The following is a 22,220-nucleotide window of genomic DNA, read 5'->3' on the forward strand; positions in this document are numbered from 1 at the left end:
TCGGGGCCACCCCGCGCTGGGCCCAAGTGTCAGGAGGACCCGGCCTGCCTAGGGGCTTCCGACCACGTGCACTGGGGCCTTAGTGCTCTCATCCCGAGTTCAAGTGTCAGAATTCTAAGAATCACTGCAAACTGCTATCCCTCCTGCAGACACCCATCTGCCACGCGAGCGCTCGCTGGGGCGCACAGTCGGCCCGAGGTCGGTCAACAAGTGTTTCTTGGCACTGGCCCCAAGCCCGGGACGGTGCTCACGGGACGCGCGGGACCTGCCCTCGCCGCCCCGCGGAGCAGCCAGGCGGGCGGGTCCAGCAGGGGGCGCCCCGGCCCCGCCCCGCCTCTTCCCTCCCATCCCCGCCCCGCCCCTTTCCGCTCTCCTCACCCCGCCCCGCCCCTTCCCCCGCCCCGCCTCTTCCCTCCCACCTTTGCCCCGCCCGGCCGCCCGCCCCGTCCCGCCTCTTCCCTCCCATCCCGCCCCGCCCCTTCCGCTCTCCTCACCCCGCCCCGCCCCTTCCCCCGCCCCGCTCTTCCCTCCCATCCCCGCCCCGCCCCTTTCCTCTCTCCTCACCCCGCCCCGCCCCTTCCCCCGCCCCGCCTCTTCCCTCCCATCCCGCCCCGCCCCCTTCCGCTCTCCTCACCCCGCCCGGTCGCCCGCCCCGCCCCGCCTCTTCCCTCCCATCCCCGCCCCGCCCCTTTCCTCTCTCCTCACCCCGCCCCGCCCCTTCCCCCGCCCCGCCTCTTCCCTCCCATCCCGCCCCGCCCCCTTCCGCTCTTCCCGCCCCATCCGCTCTCCTCGCCACGCCCCTTCCCGCCACGCCCTTTCCACTTTCGCGCCCCGCCCCTTCCCGGCGACGCGCTTCCGCCCGGCCTGCGCGGCGCCCGCGATGTGGCTGGCGCCGGAGGAGGTGCTGGTGGCCAACGCGCTGTGGGTGACGGAGCGCGCCAACCCCTTCTTCGTGCTGCAGCGGCGCCGCGGCCACGGCAAGGGCGGCGGGCTGACGGGTGAGAGCCAGGGCGGCGGGGCGGGGTGGGGACGGGGACTGCAGGATGCGGCCCCTCCGGCCTCAGTGTCCCCCAGTGGCGCAGGCCGGCCCCTGCCCACGTCCTCGCTCCCCACGCACCGAGACTCGCCTTTTTTAGGAAGATCAGAGGTTCCCGGAGCTGCCCGGCCTCAGCCCTCTCCGCTTCTGCGTGTCTCAGGGCTGCTGGCCCAGGCCTGGCCTAATGACCAGTGCGGGGAGCGTGGGTGTCCCCTGCGCTTGCTGGTGCCCTGGTGGGTGTGAGCACCACCCTCACAGAGACGACTGGGCCCTCTGCGGAATGCGGGTCTTGGCGGAGTTCGGTGGGCAGCCCCTCAGCAGGGGCCAAAGGCACTGGGCTCAGGTGCTGGCCTCCCGTGGTGACCCGTGTGCCAGCCTGTCCTGGGCCACACCTCACTGCATGCGGAGGGGACTGTACTGTTTCCAGAAAACTTAGTGTTCTCCCTCAGTGCCTCAGCCTCCCCTCCAAGGGGCCTGGAGAGTCCCCAAGCCCAGGCGGGACCTGCCTCCTGGATCAAGCTGGCTTGGAGTTAGCCGCTTCCAAGAGTCCAGTGGTCAGCCTTGGAGCTATGCCAAGCCCATTGAGAACAAGCGCTGGGTGGCAAGTGCCGTGGGTACATGGTCCATCTCTCCTGTCCTTCGAGACAGCTCCCAGCTCCCCCCCAGGGAGGCCGTGGCCTTCCTTGTGACCTCCTAAGCACTGCCCCCCAGGTGAGGAGCTGTCATAGGGATTGGATTTCATTCAAGCCATCTTTGAAACACCTGCCAGCTGAACTTTTCATTCAGGTGTCAAAGTGTGCTGAATCAGCCTGGTTAAAAGCTTTCAGATTTTACAGTGAGGTTATGTCAACTGTTGAGGCACTAAAGTAAAATTCCCAAGACTAAAAAGGAAATGCCAACTTGAATAATAAAAAAGGTTTCTTTCCGCTGGGTGTATTGGCCCACACCTGTAACCCTCAGTACTTAGGAGCTGAGACAGGAGGATCGCAAGTTTGAGGTCGGCCTCCATTTAGTGAGATCCTGTTTCGAACAAACAAATAGGGCTGGGGGTATATAGCTCAGAGGTAGAATGCCCCGGGTTCAAACCCCAGGACCACACACACACACAGAAAGTTTATTTCAAACTGTGTACATTTCAAAGCTTGAATATGCTCTTTTAACTGCAATTTAGAGAGACATTTTAGAGCATTTCAGTGAAACAAGTGAGAAACCAATGTACTCCTGATTTGGATCTGTGTGAAGAGGACCTGTTTTGTAATTGCGGAAAGTAGATTAAAAATGAATGGCCCAGGAGAGCCGGACTTGTTGGTGCATACCTGTAATCCAAGTTCTTGGGAGGCTGAGACAAGAGGATCTCAGATTTGTGGTCAGCCCAGCAAATTAGCATGGCCCGGTCTCAAAAAAATAAAGCTGGGCATGGTGGGCACACTTGTAATCCCAGCATTCAGGAGGCTGAAAACAGAGGATCGCGGTTCACGGACAGCCTCAGCAACTTAGTGAGGCCCTTTGCAACTCAGTGAGACCCTGTTTCAAAATAAAGAATAAAAAATGGGGCTGGGGGTGTAGCTTGGAGGTCGAGTGCCCCCGGGTTCCATCCCCAGACCCACAATAAATAAAATAATTAATTAATTAATTAAATAGGGCAGGGGCTGTAGCTCAGAGGTAGAAAGCCCCTGTGTCAATCCCCAGTAGCACCAAAAGGGAAAAATAGGCCAGAAGAGTAAAGTGTGAAAGTTGAGTAATGAAAGAAATCGTTTCTGCCATCAACAGAAAGATGACAACATATTCAGATCATACCAAGGGCAGCACCACATTAAAAGGAAGAAGTAGCCAGGCGCGGTGGTGCACGCTTGTAATGCCCACACTTGGGAGACCGAGACAGGAGATCACGCAGGTTCCAAGCCAGCAGCACTGGCTTAAGAGACCCTGTTTCCAAATAAAAAAGTATAAAAATAGGTCTGGGAGTGTAGCCTGGAGGTAGAAGGGTTTCCAGGAACACCAGTACCACCCAAAAAAAAAAAAAAAAATGTCAAAAAGGAGCTGCCAAGGCCTGGCATGGTGGCACACGCTTGTAATCCCCGCGCTTGGGAGGCAGAGACAGGAGGATCACGCGGTTTTGAAGCCAGCCTTACTGTTTCCAAATAAAAAATATAAAATGGGTCTGGGAGTGTAGCCCAGAGGTAGAAGGGTTTCCAGGAACCCCAGTACCACCACCACCAATAAAAAAAAAAAAAGAGCAGCCAATAGGGCTTTAAAAGATTCCTAGGACATTTAATTAATGTAGAGGTGTGTGCCAGGCTGTGTCCTCAGCCCCCAGGGGATAGCTGTGCTCCTGAGAAGGGAAGCCCCAGTGCATGTTGCTGGGGCTTCTACCTCTGAGCTACAACCCCAGCCCTATTTTATTTTTTGTCTTGAAACAGTATCTCTTTCGGTTTCTGAGGCTGGTCTCAAACCTGCAAGCCTCCCGTCCCAGCCTCCTAAGTACTGAGATTACACACATGTGTCACCATGCCTGGCTGACAATTCTAAAAATTTAACAAACCCCTTTCAGCCCACAGCTTTTTGAGACTGGAAGAAACTTTGCTAAGCTTTTAAAAATAAGAATTTGTAGCCGGGCATGGTGGCGCATGCTTGTAAACCCAGCATTCTGGAGGCTGAGACCTGAAGATAGTGGTTTGCGGACAGCCTCAGCTACTTAGGCCCTCTGCAACTCAGTGAGACCTGGTTTCAAAATAAAGAATAAAAATAGGGCAGGGGTGTAGCTTGGAGGCTGAATGCCCCTGGGTTCCATCTCCAGACCCGCAAACATAAATAAATAAATAAATACATAAAAATTTGTGATCCCAAGGCAGAAGAAAAACTGTATTGTCTCCCTGTTCTTGCTGTGAGAGACTATGTTACAAAATCATTGTCTTGTGAAGGAGCCACCAGGGTTCTTGGCCAAAAGTGTTGGAGGGAGGGGGGAATGTTTTAGGAAATGTGTCTGACAAGTCATAAAGCATATTATGTTATTTTTGTCTAGATTGTGCAATATTCTTTTTTTGTGGTACTTGGGATGGAACCCAGGAGCATTCTTCCTCCGAGTTACACCCCCAGCCGTATTCTTTTATTCTTTTTTTTTTTTTTTTTTGTGGTACTGGGGGTGTAACCCAGAGGCCTTCTACTTCTGGGCTATACTCCCAGACCTTTTTTATATTTTTATTTGGAAACAGGGTCTCACTAAGTTGCTGAGATGAGAGAGAGCCTCATTAAGTAGCTGAGGCTGGCTTCGAACCTGCGAGATCTTCTTGTCTCAGCCTTCCAAGCACAGGGATTACAAATGTGCGCCACCACGCCCAGCTTTTTATTCTTTATTTTGAAACAGGGTCTCGCTGAGTTGTGGAGGGCCTCACTAAATAGCTGAGGCTATTTGAGAACCACTGTCCCCCTGTCTCAGCCTCCCAGATGCTGGGATTACAAGCGTGTGCCCCCACACCCGCCTTTCTTTTTTGTTTTAAATTAACTGTGGTATTTTCTCACTCTAAAGAAATGCTTGGTTCCAGCGGGGCGTGGTGGCGCATGCTTGTAATTCCAGTACTTGGGAATGTAAGACAGGAGCATTGGTGTTCGCAGACAGCCTCAGATACCTAGTGAGGCCCTTTGCAACTCAGTGAGACCCTGTTTCAAAATAAAGAATAAAAAAGAAAAAAAGGGGGCTGGGGCATAGCTCGGAGGCTGAATGCCCCTGGGTTCCAACCCCAGCACTGACAAAAGTAAGAAATACTTGGTTCCAGACCTGGTTTCATATTTCTCTGTAAGAGGGCCTCCAGAACTTGTTGAAGTTTCGGGTCTGGTCAGACCCGAAGGCACCCTGCCTGCAAATGTTTCTGGGTGAGAGATTAAGCAGCAGGAAGGACTTCTGAAAGACCAGACCGTTGGAGGGAAGCCTGTATGGAGCAAGCAGCTGTTTGGGAGGGGGCGGTGACTCCAGATGTGTTTCCTGCCCTGGGCTGGGGCTTCCTGGCCGGGCTCACCCAAGGGACCTCAGCAGGCGAGCCTCTCACCCTCCGCCTCTCTGCCTGACTCCCAGGTCTTCTGGTAGGCACCTTGGATGTGGTGCTGGACTCCAGTGCACGCGTGGCCCCTTACCGCATCCTGCACCAGACCCAGGACTCGCAGGTCTACTGGACAGTGGCATGCGGTAGGTGCGGAGTCAAGAGGGCACCTGTGGGCGGGGAGGGCCATGGCCTGCATCGCTGGGCGTGGCCTTTCTCCTGGGAACCTCGCCCGACCCTTTGTCCAGACAGCTCAGCCCAGTTCCGGAGGGAAGTAGAGGATGGGCGTGGTGGCTCATGTTTGTAATCCCAGTAGTGGGAAGCTGGGACAGGAGGATTGCCTCAGCAAGTCCTGAGACCCACCTTCAAAATAAAAATTACCATAAGCCAGGCGTGGTGGCCCTCACGCTTGTAATCCCCATGCTTGGGAAGCTGAAACAGGAGGATCACACAGGTTCGAAACCAGCCTCAGCTACTTAGGCTCTGAGCAACTTTGTGAGACCCTGTTTCCAAAAAATATATAAAATAGGTCTGGAAGTGTAGCCCAGAGGTAGAAAGCCTCTGGGTTCCACCCCAGTACCACCAAAAAATAAAAAAATTTAAAAATTAAAAAAAAATTACTATAGGGCCGGAGGTATATCTCAGAGGTAGAACACCCCTGGCTCAAGTACCACAAAAAGAAAGGGATGGGGAGAGAGACATGAAAGGGCCGTGGCCCCGCAGGGCAGGCTGCTTTAGCACTTGGGATGTGCAGGCCGAGGACCGGCACGCGATCTCACAGCCACCTCTTCTCAAGATAGGTGCGGCTGGGCTTCACTGAGGATTCCGCGTTTTCAAATTCACCTGCTTGCTAACATTTATTTGCAACGTCCAGACAAATACTCTCAGCACTTTTATGGTCAGACATCTGTATGCAGAGAGGTAGAAATTTAGGTCGTCTGACCCGCAGGTCCCCAGCCCGGGTGAAGAGACTGCACTTGGCCTTCTGCTTTTCAGTTCTCAGGTTGTAACAAGCATCGTTCCATGGTCTGCTTCATGAGTGCTTTCTCACATGTAACCACTTCACTGATTAAAATGACTCCCAAGCAGGCCACACGTGGTGGTGCACACTTCTCATTCCAGCGACTCAGCCTCAAGGCTGACGTAGGAGGATCACAAGTTCAAGGCCAGCAGGCAACTTAGCAAGACCTTGTCTCAAAGTAAGATTTTAAAAAGGGCTGGGAAGCAGCCGGGCGTGTGGCACATGTTGTAATCCCAGCACTTGGGAGACTGAGACAGGCGGGCCTCGGTGGAAGACAGGGGCCTGCCGAGGGTGGAGCCGTCCTGGAGTGACATCTGGGGTGCTAGGATGTGGCTGGGTCCCCAGAACGCTGGTGACTTCTAAATGGGTGCTGTCATCCAGTACCTGGGGAGGCCAAGACGGCTTTAGCAACGTAGTGAGAGCCTGTTTCCAAACTTTTTTTTTTTTTCAATACTGGAGATTGAACCAGGGCATTCTACCTCTGAGGTACACTCCCAGCCCTAATTTATTTTTTATTTTGAAACAGGATTTCACTAAGTTGATGAGAGTCTCACTACTCGCTAAGGCTGTCCTCAAACCCGCGAACCCCCTGTCTCAGCCTCCCAAGGCCTGGGATTACAAGTGTGCGCCACCACGCCCAGCCAAAACAAAATTTTTTTAAAGTGCTGGGGATATTCATGCTTGGAGGTAGTATGCCCCTAGGTTCAGTCCCCAGTTGCACACGCACACGTGTCGGAGGAGCAGGCCTGGCAGAGTGTTGCCTCTGGCCCTGGGGCAGCGGCACTTTGCTGCCTTCACCATCTGCATCTCCCTGGGCCTTCAGACCCTCCTGTGAAGGACAGGGACCAGCTCCTAGGCGGGGCAGACAGGAGGGGTAGGGGTCGCCAGGAGAAGCTGAAGGGGGCGGAGCCACTCGCCTGCCCAGCGCAGCCGGCTGGCCAGGGCTGGCATCCTGCAGATAGAACTCTCAGGAAGGCGCTGGAGCCACATCTGCCGAGCTGGTTGTGTCTCTTTGAAGACCTCCGTAAGTGCATTCAACCCGAAGAGAAGTCTTGACAAGTTCTGAGGCTTGCAGATGCATGGACGGACACACACAGGCCAGCGATGGCTGCCACTGTCGGGGACAGATGGAGGGCTTGGTCTCCCGTGTGGTTCTCTGTGGTTCTGCCTGACTTGTCATGTTTTGTGTTCCACCAAGACTGTTTCTTCTGTTGTATGTGTGTAAAGTTGAGGGTGGAAGAGTTTAATAGCGGCTTGAAGACTGGTAAGCTTCTGTTACGACCTGGTGATTTTATGGTTTGTCTCTTCTTTGCTCCACCAAACGCCTCCCAGGTTCTTCCCGCAAAGAGATCACAGCACACTGGGAATGGCTGGAAAGCAACTTGCTTCAGACGTTGTCCATCTTCGACAGCGAGGAAGATATCACCACCTTCGTCAAGGGCAAGATACATGTAAGGCTTCACTCTGCTGCCCCACCCTCATGCAGCCAGCCACCTGCCTGCAAGCTGTGCTCCTAGGCCCAACCAACCACAAGCTGAAATATCTGGGGGGAAACTGCATTCATACCAAACGACTGGACCCAGACCCAGGCTGGGAAAGATGTCCGAAACAAAGGGTAGAGCTACAGCAGGGTGCAGTGGCGCCCAGTCCTTGGGCAGCGGAAACAGAGGATCGCAGGTTCCAGGACAGCCTCAGCAACTTAGCAAGGCCCTCTGCACCCCAGCAAGACTTTGTTCAAAAACAAATTTAAAAAAGGCTAAGGGTGTAGCTCAGAGGTAGAATGCCCATGAGTTCAGTCCCCAACACCACCACCAAAAAAACAGAGCTAAGACAGGTCTATCTAGGGAGGAAGAAATGCATAAGGAGGGGTGGGGTGGCCTCCAGAGTGGGGTGGAGAGCTGCTTAGGGCTGAGCCTGGCTCTTCTTCCTAGGAAACTGTCCTGTGGTGAACAGGTTGGGTGGAGCTGACAGGCAGGTGGGGCGGCGCCCGGCTAAGCAGTGAGCCTTTGATTCTGGAGCACAGGCCAGGTGGTTGTCTTGTTCTGGGCAGCCACGGGCTGATGTCATCTGGTTGATGGCTGGCACTTAGGCTTTCCCATACCATTGGGCTTTGAATGGCCTTTTTCTTTTTATTTATTTATTTATTTTTTTTTTTTTTTTCCTGTGGTACTGGGGTTCCTGGAAACCCTTCTACCTCCGGACTACACTCCCAGACCTATTTTATATTTTTATTTGGAAACAGGATCTCAAGCCAGCAAGGCTGGCTTCGAACCTTTGCGATCCTCCTGTCTCTGCCTCCCAAGCATGGGGATTACAAGCATGCGCCACCACGCCCAGCTGAATGGCCTTTTTCTCTTGACATCTTTCAATCAGTCTAAAATACATCCTGAGCTGGACATGGTAGCACCCACTTGTAATCCCACCCCTTGGGAGGCTGAGACAGGAAGATCACAGGTTTGAAGACAGCCTCAGCAAGTATTGAGACTCTCGGCAACCTAGGGAGGCACTATTTAAAAATAAAATTAAGAATAGAGCTGGGAGCTGGGCGTGGTGGGCACACTTGTCAGGGAGGCTGAGACCGGAGGATCGCGGTTCACGGACAGCCTCAGCCACTTAGTGAGGCCCTCTGCAACTCAGTGAGACCCGGCTTCAAAATAAAGAATAAAAAAGTAGGGCAGGAGTGTTCTACCTCTGAACTATATCCAGAGCTATATCCCTGTTATTTGGAAACAGGGTCTCACTACGTTGCAATTTTCCTGTCTCAGTCTCCCAGGTACTGGGATTGCAGATCTGCATCACCAACCTGGCCTTACTGGACCTTTTAAGACTTCAGACTTAGCCAGGCGTGGTGACACACACTTGCAATCCCAGTACTTGGGAGGCTGAGACTGGAGGATCACAGGTTCAAGATCAGCCTCAGCTACTTAGTGAGGCCCCCTGCAACTTAGTGAGACCCTGTCTCAAAATAGAGGATAAAAATAGGGTTGGGGGTGTAGCTCAGAGGCAGAATGCCCCTGGATTCAGCCCCCAGTACCAAAAGAATTCAGACTTAAGAGGAAAATAGCCCTTCAGAGTGAAGGGTTTTACAGAGTTTTTAGATTTAAAGCTACAGTCCCCCTTTCTTCTGTCTCCTGTCTACCTCTCTTTTCCTGCCTCATCCCCTGCCCTTTGACACATGGCCCACAGTTCCCCTTTGCCCACCCCAGCAAGCTTTACACAGACTCTTTACTCATTGTTCCTTGAGCAGCGTAGCTGACCGGCTGTTCACTTAGCACTTGTGTCTATTGCATTAGGTTTGTAAGTCATCTAGAGGGCATTTAACATATGCAGGAGATGCACTCAGGTTATATACATACACCGTTTTATAAAGGGACTTGAGCATTCAAGGATTTTGGTATCCGTGTGGGTCCTAGAACTAATCCCCCACAGATACCAAGAGACAATTATATATTACTTTATTTCATCTTCAAAAAACATGGTGTAGAAAGTATTCCCATTTTTTTTCTCCCTCAGTACTGGGGTTGGAACCCAGGGGCATTCTACCTCCAAGCTACACCCCCAGTCCTATATTTTAGTCTTTATTTGAAGCGGGGTCTCACTGGGTTGCAACGGTCCTCACTAAGTAGCTGAGGCTGTCCATGAACCGAGACCCTCCTGCCTCAGCCTGCCGATGCTGGGTTTACAAGCGTGCCCACCACGCCCATCTTGCAGAGATGGGAACCAAAGTGCCTACTTGGGCTTGGGAGGTACAGTTGGGCCTGCTGCCTCTTACTACAGTTTGGATCCTGAGTGTCCCCAGAGGCGCGTGCCTGGAAGGCCTGGTCTCCAGCCTGCAGTGCTGTTGGGGGGGACAGGATGGGGGGTGGCGCCAGTTGGAGAGTTAGGGCACTGGGGGTGTCCCTTTAGAGGGAGATGTTGGGACCCTGGCCCCTTCTCCAGCCGCCATCAGGTGGATAAGCCTCCTCCACCACCCACGGGCCCAAGCAGCATGACAGAGTGATGGGATCACAGCAGCCCTCCTCCTGGTACAGTGATCAGTGCAACACTTGTCCCAGTAAAGAGAGCAGATGAGCGCAGCCGTGAAGCCCGCACGCACCTGGGCCTGTGTTGGCATCCAACCAGAGCCGAGTTTGGCATTCCCATTCCTCGGGAAATGCCTCTGAGCAAGCATGCAGATGTGCTGATGGGAAGAACTAGGGATGAAAGGGTATCTTGAAGGAGCGTTGTTGATTTTTAAGTAAAACATATTTTAAAAGGCACACCCTTCACCCAGCAGTTCTGTGCTAGGAGTTTAGCCTACAGGGTATTCATGTGTGCAGAATGACACGTGTCGGCACAAACCCTGGAAACAAGGCCTCCCCGCCCGACGGCCCGAGGGGCGGCTGTTCTCTTCTCTGCCTCTTACTAGATGTGTGGGGCATTCTGTATGCTTAGCCACTACCACTTCGTTTGAGGACATGATCCGTGCTTCCTGGGCTGTCTTGAGCCAGGACCGGGGCAATGTCCGTGAACTGATACCATGGCAACACTTGGGTTGCTTCCTCTGGAAGACTCTTAGCACTACAGTGAGCACGTGTCTCCCTGTGTCTTCTTTCTGTTACTTTTTTTTTTCCTTTTCTTTTTTGGTGGTACTGCGATTCCTGGAAACCCTTCTATCTCTGGGCTATACTCCCAGACCTATTTTACATTTTTATTTGGAAACAGGGTCTCTTAAGCCAGCGAGGCTGGCTTTGAACCTGCGCGATTCTCCTGTCTCCGCCTCCCAAGCACGAGGATTACAAGCGCGCGTCACCATGCCTGGCCTCTTTCTGTTACTTAAATTAGATTTTGTATGTGTGTGTGTGGTACTGGGATTGAACCCCAGAGGCTACATCTCCAGCCCTACCTCTGAGCTACACCCCTAGCCCTTTTTATTTGCTTTTTTTTAACAGGGCCTCACTGAGTAGCTGAGGCTAGTCTTGAACCTGTGATTCTCCTGTCTCAGCCCCCAGTACTGGGATTACAGCTGTGTGCCACTATGCCTGGCTTCTGGGAGGCGCCTACTGAGTCAGTTCGTGGCATGCAGTTGCTCTGGGCGGTCTGGAAATGCATTGTGTCAGAGCTTCGTAGGCCTGGGGATTGGACCAGGCTGTCGGCTCTTCCCTGTGCACTTTGGGGTCCAAGGTGGGACCCGTGCTGCCTTCTGGCTCCAGAAAGACATTCAAAGGAAGCAGAAGCGAGCCTCTGCTCTCCTGGAGAGTCAGTCTGGGAGTGACAATAAGAATAGAAACACCGCGGATGCCACCAGACTCATCAACAAAACAAATCAGTTCTAAGTGACCTGTGAGTCAAAGAAGAAATATGGCGTGTTAGCCTTTTCTGTCACTGCAGACAAGTGCCGACCATCAACAGCTTGCAAAGAGACACAGCTGAGCCGGGCGTGGCGCTTATCCCAGCATTCCGGAGGCTTAGACAGGAGGGTCGCATTTCACGGATAGCCTCAGCGACTTGGTGAGGCCCTCTGCAATCAGTGAGACCCTGTTTCAAAATAAAGAATAAAAAATAGGGCTGGGAATGTACCTCAGAGGTAGAATGCCCCTGGGTTCCATCCCCAGTACCGAAAATAAAGAGACAGATTCTTCTGGCTCACAGCATTTAAAGTTTCAGCCTCTGCTGATAGCCCTGAAGGTTTGGGCCTGCGGAAGCCCATCATGGTAGAAATGGATGTTGAATGGTAGAGCAAAGCCATTTACCTCGTGGCCAGGAGGCAAGAGGAGCCCAACGGTGGTGCACGCTTGTAATCCCCGTGCTTGGGAGACTGAGACAGGAGGATCACAGGTTCAAAGCCAGCCTCAGCTACTTAGGCCCTCTGCAACTTAGTGAGACCCAGCTTCAAAATAAGATAGGGCTGAGGATATAGCTCAAAGGTAGAATACCCTGGGTTCAATCCCCACCACCAAAAAAAAAAAAGGAACCTCAGAGAAAGTAGGGAAGTAGCAGAGGAAGTAAAAGGGGCCAGCCGAGTTTAACTTTAGAAAACAAGAAGCTGGAGCTGGGCGTGGTGGCACACGCCTGTAATCCCAGCATTGGGGAGGCTGAGACAAGAGGAGCTGGGGTTAAGGACTGCTTCAGCTACTTAGGCCCTTTGCAACTCAGTGAGAACCTGTTTTGAAATAAAACATAGGGCTGGGGGTGTAGCTCGAAGGTATTATCCCCCTGGTTTCCATATCCAGTACTGGGGGGGCGGGGGGTTGGCCAGGCATGGTGGCTCACACTTGTAATCCCAGTACTTGGGAGGCTAAGACAGGAGGATCCCAGGTTTGCAGCCAGCCCCAGCAACTTAGTGAGACCCTGTTTCAAAATAAAGATTAAAAAATAGGGTGGGGGGTATAGCTCGGAGGTCAAATGCCGCCGAGTTCCAGCCCCCCATAACAAAAAAAAAAGAAAGAAAGCGAAGTGTGATAATGCACACCTGTGATCCCAGTACTTGGGAGGCTGAGACAGGAAGATCACAGGTTTGCAGCCAGCCCCAGCAACTTAGTGAGACCCTGTTTCAAAATAAAGATTAAAAAATAGGGCAGGGGCTTTAGCTCGGAGGTCAAATGCCCCTGGGTTCCATCCCCAGACCACAAAAAAAAAAGGGAAAAAAAAGTATATGCTAGCCAGGCATGGTGATATACACACTTGTAACCCCAGCAGTTGGGAAGCTGAAACAGGAGGACCGCAGTTCAAGGACAGCCTCAGCTACTCAGGCTGTTTTCAACTCAGACCCTCTTTCAAAATAAAGAATAAAAAATAGGGTGGGGGTATAGCTCGGAGGTCAAATGCCGCCGAGTTCCAGCCCCCCATAACAAAAAAGAAAAAAGAAAGCAAGCGAGGCGTGATAATTCACACCTGTGATCCCAGTACTTGGGAGGCTGAGACAGGAAGATCACAGGTTTGAGGACAACCTCAGTAAGTAATGAGATTCATATCAACCTAGCGAGACCCTCTTTCAAAGTAAAAATAAAATAGAGCTGAGGGTGTAGCTCAGAGGTAGAATGTTTCCGGGTTCAATCCCCAGTGTTACACACACGCACACAGTAAAAGAGAAGGCTTATTCTGAGTCATGCAGGGTTTGGAGGATCCAGGCCATGGGGGCAGCACAGCATGACAGGAGTGTGGCAGAGGGGGGGGCCCGGAGCCTCAGCCAGAGGGGAGGAGGCGGCCAGGCTCAGCCTTGGAGGCCACGCCCAGCACCTGGCACTCCCACTAGGGCCCAGCACAGGAGGACTGCAGGGCTTAGGATGCTCCCAGGAGTGTCCTAGCAGGGTGTAGCACGGGCAGCTGAGGGACTTGGGCGTTTAAGTCACAGCTACAGTGGTGCCAATGTAGGAAACAAAAGTGGTTTTCTCTATGTTTTTATTTTTATTTATTTAGGGTATTAATGGGGATTGAAACCAAAGACATTTTACCTTTGAGTTATGCGTGTGTGTGCACCCACACACATTCAGCCCTATTTGTGTTTGGTACTGGGATGGAACCCAGGGGCTTTTCTACCTCCAGGCTACACTCCCAGACCTATTTTATACTTTATTTGGAAACAGGGTCTCACTAAGTTGCTGAGAGCCTCACTAAGTAGCTGAGGCTGGCTTCGAACCTGCAATCCTCCTGTCTCAGCCTCCCAAGCCCAGGGATTACAAGCATGTGCTACCACACCCAGCTCAGGCTCAGCCCTATTTATTTATTTATTTATTTATTTATTTATTTATTTATTTTTGTGTGTGGTACTGGGGGTAGAACCCAGAGGCTTTCTACCTCCGGGCTATACTCCCAGACCTTTTTTATATTTTATTTGGAAACAGGGTCTCACTAAGTTGCTGAGAGCCTCACTAAGTAGCTGAGGCTGGCTTTGAACCTGTGCGATCCTCCTGTCTCAGCCTCCCAAGCGCAGGGATTACAAGCGTGCGCCACCACACCCGGCAGCCCTATTTATTTTTAATGTTGAAGCAATCTCATTAAGTTGCTGGCTCACAAGCATGCACCATGGCCCACTCCTCCTCTTGTAATAGAAAGCCATTAATGCCTCCTGGGGTGCCACCTCCTGACCTCGTCCAGGCCTGGTTGCCTCTCAGAGGCTCCGCCTCCAAACATCATCAACACAGGACTTTGGGGCTTGAGTTTCTGACACAGGGATTCTGGGGACACACAAACAATGGCACAGAGAGGGAGAAGGGATCTTGAGGGTGCCCCACGCTCGGCTCTTGCCTCGGCCCTGGCTGTCCGCCCTTCCTATGAGCCAGCCAGGCCGCCTGCACGGCCTGGGATGCTTCCGTTTATCCTATAACTATCCTGGGAAATCCGCGAGCACATCTGAGCCAGGTACGCTGAGTACCCGTCTTGCCCGGGAGGTTTGGGCTGGCCCAAGGCCGGGGTGATGCTGTGGCCACCCCAGGCACAGTGAAGAGGCCACCGTGTGAGGAAGTGCAGGTGAACCCTGCAGCCATTCTGGGGCTGGACAAGAGGCAGGAGCCACCTGCAGTGCGGGTCACACAGCATGGCCACGGGTGGGGCTCCGTTTCCACCAGTACTCTCCTACAGGTGGAGCCTTCCTGTCCTGAATGCTGTCCTTCCTAGACACACTTCCGACTTGAGGTACATCTGCATATTGAGGTATCCTGGGAATGGGCCCAGTTGTAAACATTCATGTCTCATATATGCCTTATACACAGGTCCCAAAGGAATTTTGCATACTTTTTTTTTTCTGGTACTGAGAATTTAACCCAAGGGTGTCTACCTCCAAGCTACACCCCCAGCCCTTATTCCTTATTTTGAAACAGGCTCTCACTAAGATGCGGAGCATTGCTGGGCATGGTGGCACATGCTTCTAATCCCAGCATTTGGGAGACTGAAACAGAAGGGTCGTATTTGTGGATAGCCTCAGCTACTTGGGCCCTTTGCAATTCAGACCTTATTTCAAAATAAAGAATAAAAAATAGGGCTGGTGTAAAAAAAAAAAAATAGGGCTGTTGGAGCTTGGAGGTAAAATGCCCCTGGGTTCCATCTCCAGTAACACACACACACACACACACACACACACACACACACACGCCAAAAAAAGATGCAGAGGGCCTCCCTAAGTAGCTGAGGCTGACCACGAACCATGATCCTTCTGTCTCAGCCTCCGAAATACTGGGATTACATGCATGGGCCACCATGCCTGGCTATAGGGTACTTTTAGCACATCTGTTATTTGACTGCAACCTGTCCCGTGAGATGAGGTGTGGAATGTCCCACTTGTAACAGCATGTCAACACTCAAGAAGTTTAGGATTTTGGAGCATTTTCAGATTGCAGGTTTCTGGATTACGGTTGGTCAACCTGTATCTGCTTTTTTTGTGTGTGTGTGTGGTACTGCGGATGGATCCCAGGGGCTTTCTACCTGTGGGCTACACTCCCGACTTATTTTATTTGGAAACAGGGTCTCACTAAGTTTCTGAGAGCCTCATTAAGTAGCTGAGTCTGGCTTTGAACTTGTGTGATCCTACTGTCTCAGCCTCCCAAGCGCAGCGATAACAAGTGTGCGCCACCGCACCCACCTCTGTTATCTGCATTTTTTTTTTTTCTTTTGCGGGTCTGGGGATGGAACCCAGGGACATTCGACCTCCGCACTACACCCCCTGCCCAATTTTTTATTCTTTATTTTGAAACAGGGTCTCACTGAGTTGTGAAGGGCCTCACTAAGTAGCTGAGGCTGTCCGCGAACTGCAATCCTTCAGTCTCAGCCTTCCAAATGCTGGGATTACAAGCGTGCGCCACCACACCCAGCTTGTTATCTGCATTTTAAAACCATCCTTATAGATGGTATGTTTCAACAATTTCCTATTAACTAAAATAGGTTTACTTAGTCACTGTTCAGACCCAGTGATGGCGACGCTCCAGGGAGCCGTGACCTGCTCAGGTTCCCGCAGCCTGCTGCCCAGAGCACAGCTGCGCCCTCCTGGGAGCCACCACCCATGTGCTGTGACCCTTGGGCCGGGTCCTGGAGTCCTGGGCCCCCTGTGCCTCCTCTGACCTACCCGGGGAACGTGTCCATAAAGCCCAGATCCTGCTTTCTTCCTCCAGGGTATCATTGCAGAGGAGAACAAGAACCTGCAGCCCCAGGGGGATGAGGACCCCGGCAAGTTCAAGGAGGCAGAGCTGAAGATGCGGAAGCAGTTCGGGATGCCCGAGGGCGAGAAGCTAGTCAACTACTATTCCTGCAGCTACTGGAAGGGCCGCGTGCCCCGGCAGGGCTGGCTCTACCTGACCGTCAACCACCTGTGCTTCTACTCCTTGCTCCTGGGGAAGGAAGGTGAGCAGGGCCCAGGCCTCGGTCCTCCCCACTGTGCTCCCCTGCCAGGACTGCCAGGCTGCTGCTCTGCCCCCAGCTGGTCCCACGTGGCGTGGCTCAACTTGAGTGTGCAGGGTCGGAGTGGTTGGGCGGGCTCAGCGGGTCACCTCCGCCACGGGTTCCTTTCGCTCTGCAGCCGGTGGTGGGGTGTACTGGGCCCCTCCACCATGTCATTCCCAGCACAGCAGGCGCCCTCGGGAGCGTCCCACAGGCAGGCTCTGGGTGCGCGCCGTGGGGATCGCAAGCCCCACAGGCCTGCCCAGCTGTGGTCAGCAGTGTTCTGCCCCCGCGTCCAGTGAGTCTCGTGGTACAGTGGGTAGACGTCACACGGCTGGAGAAGAATGCCACCCTGCTGTTCCCGGAGTGCATCCGCGTGGACACCCGCAACCAAGAGCTCTTCTTCTCCATGTTCCTCAACATCGGTGAGACCTTCAAGCTCATGGAGCAGCTGGCCAGCCTGGCCATGAGGCAGCTGCTGGACAACAAGGGCTTCCTGGAGGACAGGGCGCTGCCCAGGCCCGTCCGGGCGCACAGGCACATCTCGGCTCTGAAGCGGTGCGTTCTCTCCTGGGGAGCGGGCGTCCCACAGCGGGTGAGGGATAGATCCCTGCCAGGTGCGGTGGCACACACCTGGAATCCCAGTGACTCAGGAGGCTGAGGCAGGGGGACCGCAGGTTCAAGGCCAGCCTTGTCAATTTAGCAAGACTGTCTCAAAAAAGGACTGGGGAGCCGGGCGTGGTGGCGCACGCTTGTAATCCCTGTGCTAGGAGGCTGAGACAGGAGGATCGCACAGGTTCGAAGCCAGCCTCAGCTACTTGGTGAGGCTCTCAGCAACTTAGTGAGACCCTGTTTCCAAATAAAATATAAAATGGGTCTGGGAGTATAGCCCGGAGGTAGAAAGCCTCTGGGTTCCATCCCCAGTACCACCAAAAAGAAAGGACTGGGGAGAGTTGGCATGGTGGCGCATGCTTATAATCCTAATACTTGGGAGGCCAAGACAGGATTGCAGGTTCAAGGCCAGCCTCAGCAACTTAGTGAGACCATGATTCAAGAAAATAAAATAGGGCTAGGGGTTTAGCTCAGAGGTAGAACACCCCTGGGCTCAATCTCCAGCACCAAAAAAAAAAAAGAAAAATAGGACTAAGAATGTAGCTCAGTGACAGAGCCACCTGTTCAGTCCCAGCACAGAAAAAAAAAAAAAAAAAAGACCCACTGGCCTGCCTGGCACCAGCGAGTTGGCTGTGTTGGCCTGGTCTCTGCCTTGAGCCCCATAGACTCCCACTAGGAAGACAGCCAGATAAACGGGCCATCGCAGTGATGCACGGCGCTCCCGATGGCAGTGGCAGTGAGGCTCTTCCTCCCACCAGCCCTCAGCCTTAGCTCAGGACACCAAGTGCAGGGAGGCCCGCGGCTAGCGATGGTGTAGCGGCTCAAGCACTGACGTCCCAGGAGGCGCCTTGGGAGCCTTGTGGATGCAAGCTCAGGAAGCACGTCACGGGCGGCTCTCCTTGCAGCCATTGGACAGACAGTCCCACGCAGCCACAGAGCCCGGGCCTCGGGTCTGGGGCCTGCAGGGAGACAGGCCACAGCGGCTCTGGGGTCACTGCCACTCTGTCCCTGGGGGCCAGTAGACAAAGGAGTGCTGGCCAGCCCCTCGGTCGCTTTTTTTGTGTGTGTGCGGGTCTGGGGATGGAACCCAGGGGCATTCTACCTCTGAGCTATACCCTCTGCCCTATATTTTTTGTTCTTTATTTTGAAACCGGGTCTCACTGAGTTGCAGAGAGCATCACTAAGTAGCTGAGGCTGTCCGTGAACCGCGATCCTCTGGTCTCAGTCTCCCGAATGCTGGGAGGACAAGCATGCACCACCACGCCGAGCTCCTCAGTCACATCCGTCAGCCCACAGGTTGTGGCCTCCCAGGAACCCACAGGGCTGGCCGGAGTGCCCAGGTGCCATGGCCTGGGCGGGCCCCACGCTGGTGTGTTCAGACCCAGCCCAGCCATCTCCTGGGCTGCACCCATAGACCCTGGTGGGCCCAGTGACTGTGGCCTTAGCCCTTCCAGAAAGCAAGGCTAGGACTTGCAGCTCCCAGTCAGGGTGCAGCCAGTCCTGTCAGGCTGCTGGCAGCCCAAGGTGGGGGCAAGCTCCCCGGGGCTGAGGAGAGGTGCTCATGTGGGCAGCCCCCGCCGGCACGGGTGCTGCATGCTGGCCTTTGCTCGTCAGGGTCCAGGGTGGAGCGGGTCTTCCCAGGCAGAGGCAGCTTCGCGACCAGCAATGCACCATGGCTGGCCAAGCCTGTCACACAAGGGACACACGCCGCCGGGGTTGGCCTCGGAGCAGGCGGGTCCCAAGTGCTGCCACTCCTGTGCAGCATAGGAACGTCCACATCTTACGTGGCCACTACTGTCTGTCTGTCACTGACCCAAGTCACCAGGGACACCTTGCTCCCAGGAGGACGGCAGGACGCTGAGTCCCCTGTGGAAACCAAGGCTCCTGAGGCCGTGCTGGCCCTGACGCCTCCCTTTCCCACGTGCCTCCTCAGGGACCTGGACGCCCGGGCCAAGAACGAGTGTTACCGAGCCACATTCCGGCTGCCCAAGGACGAGCGGCTAGATGGCCACACGGGCTGCACCCTCTGGACGCCCTTCAGCAAGCGGCACATCCCTGGCCAGATGTTCATCTCCAACAACTACATCTGCTTCGCCAGCAAGGAGGAGGACTCCTGCCACCTCATCATACCCCTGAGGGAGGTGAGAGCCTCTAAGGAGCTGCCCAGTCCTTCGGCCCATAGGCCCAGAGACCAGCCCACGTTCTGGGTCAGAGCTCGGCTGGGCGGGGCAAGGCTTGCCCAGGGCAGCACTGCCATCTCTATCCCATCCCTAGTTGCACATGCCTCAGCCAGGGGCTCATGGAGGCCTGAAGACAGCCCACTGTGTGCAGCGGGTTCACGTTGTCTGTGGCTCAGGATGGCCCCGCTGTGTGCCGTGGGCTTGTTCCCTTCACGGCCCCCACCTAGGACCCACTTTCTCCTGGCCACACCTGTCCCTCATGACAGCCTCCCACAGCAGCCCTTGAGATGTCAGAGGACAGGGCATCCTGCCTAGGGCCCTTCAGATCTTCTCCTTGTGGCTAGAAGAATCCCTGCTGCCTCTGTGAGACCTTCGTGAACCATCTGCCCCCTCAGACCCACCCACACATGCATACACATACACACATGTGCAATCACATAGCACGCTTACACACACGTGCACCACAAACACTATCCATATACATGCTCCTACATGTACACATACCATCCATGTACACATTCACACATGTAATATGCCACATATTCACATTACATGTACACTCACAGATACATATGCACACACACCATTCCACCCTGCTCAATGCTCACCCTCACTCTGGTCAGTCTCGGCCTCTCCATGATGGTCGCAGTGTCCTTGGCCCCTGGTGGTCGCAGTGTCCTTGGCCCCGTGGTGGTGGTTGCGGTGTCCTTGGCCCCATGGTGGTGGTTGCAGTGTCCTTGGCCCTGCTGCTCACCTGGCTGGGCCAGGTCTCACCTCCGTCACTGCCTCCCTGGAGCTGGGGCTGCCTCCTCAGCAGACGGCAGCCAGGAACTTCTCAGATTGCCCTGTTGCCAGCACTGACCCCTGCTGGCCAGGCTCAGCCTCCATGCCTCTTGTCTGTCCCCCATTGAAAGCCTGCCCCATGCCATCACACCTCCCAGGGGGTCAGAACACAGCTCTGGACATGGTGTCAGAAGCCTTCCCTGAGCCTTCGGTGCCAGCCTACGCCTATAATCCCAGTACTTGGGAGAATGAGACAGGAAGATCACAGGATTTGGCCAGTCTCAGCAACCTAGGCCCTCTGCAACCTGTTTCCAGATAAAAAATAAAGTTGGCTTGTAATCCCAGCATTCGGGAGGCTGAGACCTGGAGGATCGCGGTTCGCGGACAGCCTCAGCTACTTAGTGAGGCCCTCTGCAACTCAGTGAGACCCGGTTTCAAAATAAAGAATAAAAAATTGGGTAGGGGGTGTAGCTCAGAGGTCAAATGCCCCTGGGTTCCATCCCCAGACCCGCAAAAATAATAATAATAATAATAATAATAATAATAATAATAATAATAAAAAAAAAAAATAAAGTTGGGCTGAGGTGTAGTCTGGAGGCAGAATGCCTAGGTTCATCCCCAGTGTTGCATACACAGAAGCATTGCTGGAAACAGGCTAGGACAGCCGGGCAAGCAAAGGTGCCTGTGCATATCAGTGGAGTGCTGGCAGCCTTTGGAGAAGCCAGCCCACCTGGCCACAGCTGGACCAGGACTTCCCCTGCAAGGCCAGTGCTCTCCAGACACAGTGGTAGAGTGAGAGTCAGGTCCGCAGTGCCCGCTCACGCACACAGCACGAGGCTGGGTTGAGGACAGGCCGGGTGGGAGAGCAGCCCAAGACCACTGGGCGCTTCTCGCGGTCACGCGCCCTGCTCGACACCCTAGGAGGCAGATCCCAGGAGACTGCTTCTGCTTTCTCAGGTGGCCATCGTGGAAAAGGCCGTCAGCTCCAGCGTCTTGCCCAGCCCCCTCTCCATCAGCACCAAGAGTAAGATGACCTTCCTGTTTGCCAACTTAAAAGACCGCGACTTCCTGGTGCAGAGGATCTCCGACTTCCTCCAGAAAACACCGACCAGGCAGACAGGTGGCACCACCTGGGGGAGGCAGGCCGGCGCCCCGGACCCAGAGGTGAGGGAGGCCGGGGGCAGCCATCCCTGCACTCTGTCAATGCTGCACCTCGCCTTCCCTGCATGTCTCAGCTCTTGGTTCCAAACTCCTGTCCCTCCTGCCGTGGGCCCCTCCTTCAGTGCCCCCCATGCGGGCTGGGTCTGTGCTGGTGGGTCCGCAGCCATGGCATTGGCTCAAGGACAGTCTGCAGACAGCAATGTCCCCTGCAGAGCCTGGCAGGGTCTGTGCACCCCAGAGCGGGTCAGGGAGGTGCCCGGGAGCAAGGAGCAGAGTGAGGAATTCGAGCTGTAGGCCCTGAGAGCCACAGCCCACAGGGACTGTGGGAAGAGAAGCTGTAGGCATATTCAACAAGTCTGTCTGAGCAAAGACTGGTCCATGGATTGGCAGCCCTCAAGCATGAGGCTGGAGAGCTCCACGCAGCGTCCTGGACAGCGAGCTTTTGTGAGCTGGGAAGCACTTGGAGACCCCCGGCTGCTGCGTCGGGCACCAGCCCACGGGCTTGGTGTGACCCCTCTCAGCCTGTGATTGGCTGAGACCTATTTGTTACAAAAAACATGTGTTCCTAAGCCAGGTGTGATTACAAGCCCATGCTTGTAATCCCAGCATCAGGGAGGCTGAGACCAGAGGATCACAGCTCACAGACAGCCTCAGCTACTACTTAGTGAGGCCCTTTGCAACTCAGTGAGACCCTGTTTCAAAATAAAGAATAAAAAATAGGCCTGGGGGTGTCACTCAGAGGTAGAATGCCCCAGGGTTCCATCCCCAGTAACACACACAAATGTGTTCCTAAGTTAACTGTGAGCTTGTTAATATTCTGAATTTGGTTGTGGTTTATTAGATAGGAACTGAAAGTATAGAGGCTGTCTCCAGCTAACGGCCTCCTTGTCCAACATGACCAGCGGGTGGAGCACAGGGTCGTGTGAGTTCTGAAAGAAGCCAGGCAGCACCAGGAAAGCTCCCTCAGGCGCCTTCCCCTGCCCCAGCCTGGGGTGCCCAGGCCCCAGTGGGAGGCCCTGGCTCACCAAGGCAGTGTCGCGCTCCAG

The 22,220-nt window shown here is 54.2% G+C and overlaps 1 protein-coding gene across 1 annotated transcript in view; it reads left to right on the forward strand.

The window, feature by feature from the left end:
- Window positions 1–880: 880 nt before the first annotated feature.
- The window catches only part of TBC1D9B (TBC1 domain family member 9B), a gene marked incomplete at both ends in the record, with an annotated part of 40,539 nt that continues 19,199 nt past the window's right edge, over window positions 881–22,220 (forward strand). The window contains 7 exons of the mRNA XM_080698188.1: window positions 881–998; window positions 5,106–5,216; window positions 7,424–7,542; window positions 16,174–16,402; window positions 16,738–16,996; window positions 18,984–19,191; window positions 20,971–21,177. Coding sequence (XP_080554314.1) covers window positions 881–998; window positions 5,106–5,216; window positions 7,424–7,542; window positions 16,174–16,402; window positions 16,738–16,996; window positions 18,984–19,191; window positions 20,971–21,177 — 1,251 coding nt within the window. The remainder of the gene's footprint in view (window positions 999–5,105; window positions 5,217–7,423; window positions 7,543–16,173; window positions 16,403–16,737; window positions 16,997–18,983; window positions 19,192–20,970; window positions 21,178–22,220) is intronic.

The sequence above is a fragment of the Muscardinus avellanarius genome, assembly GCF_963383645.1.
Source record: "Muscardinus avellanarius genome assembly, chromosome: 7".
Lineage (NCBI taxonomy): Eukaryota > Metazoa > Chordata > Mammalia > Rodentia > Gliridae > Muscardinus > Muscardinus avellanarius.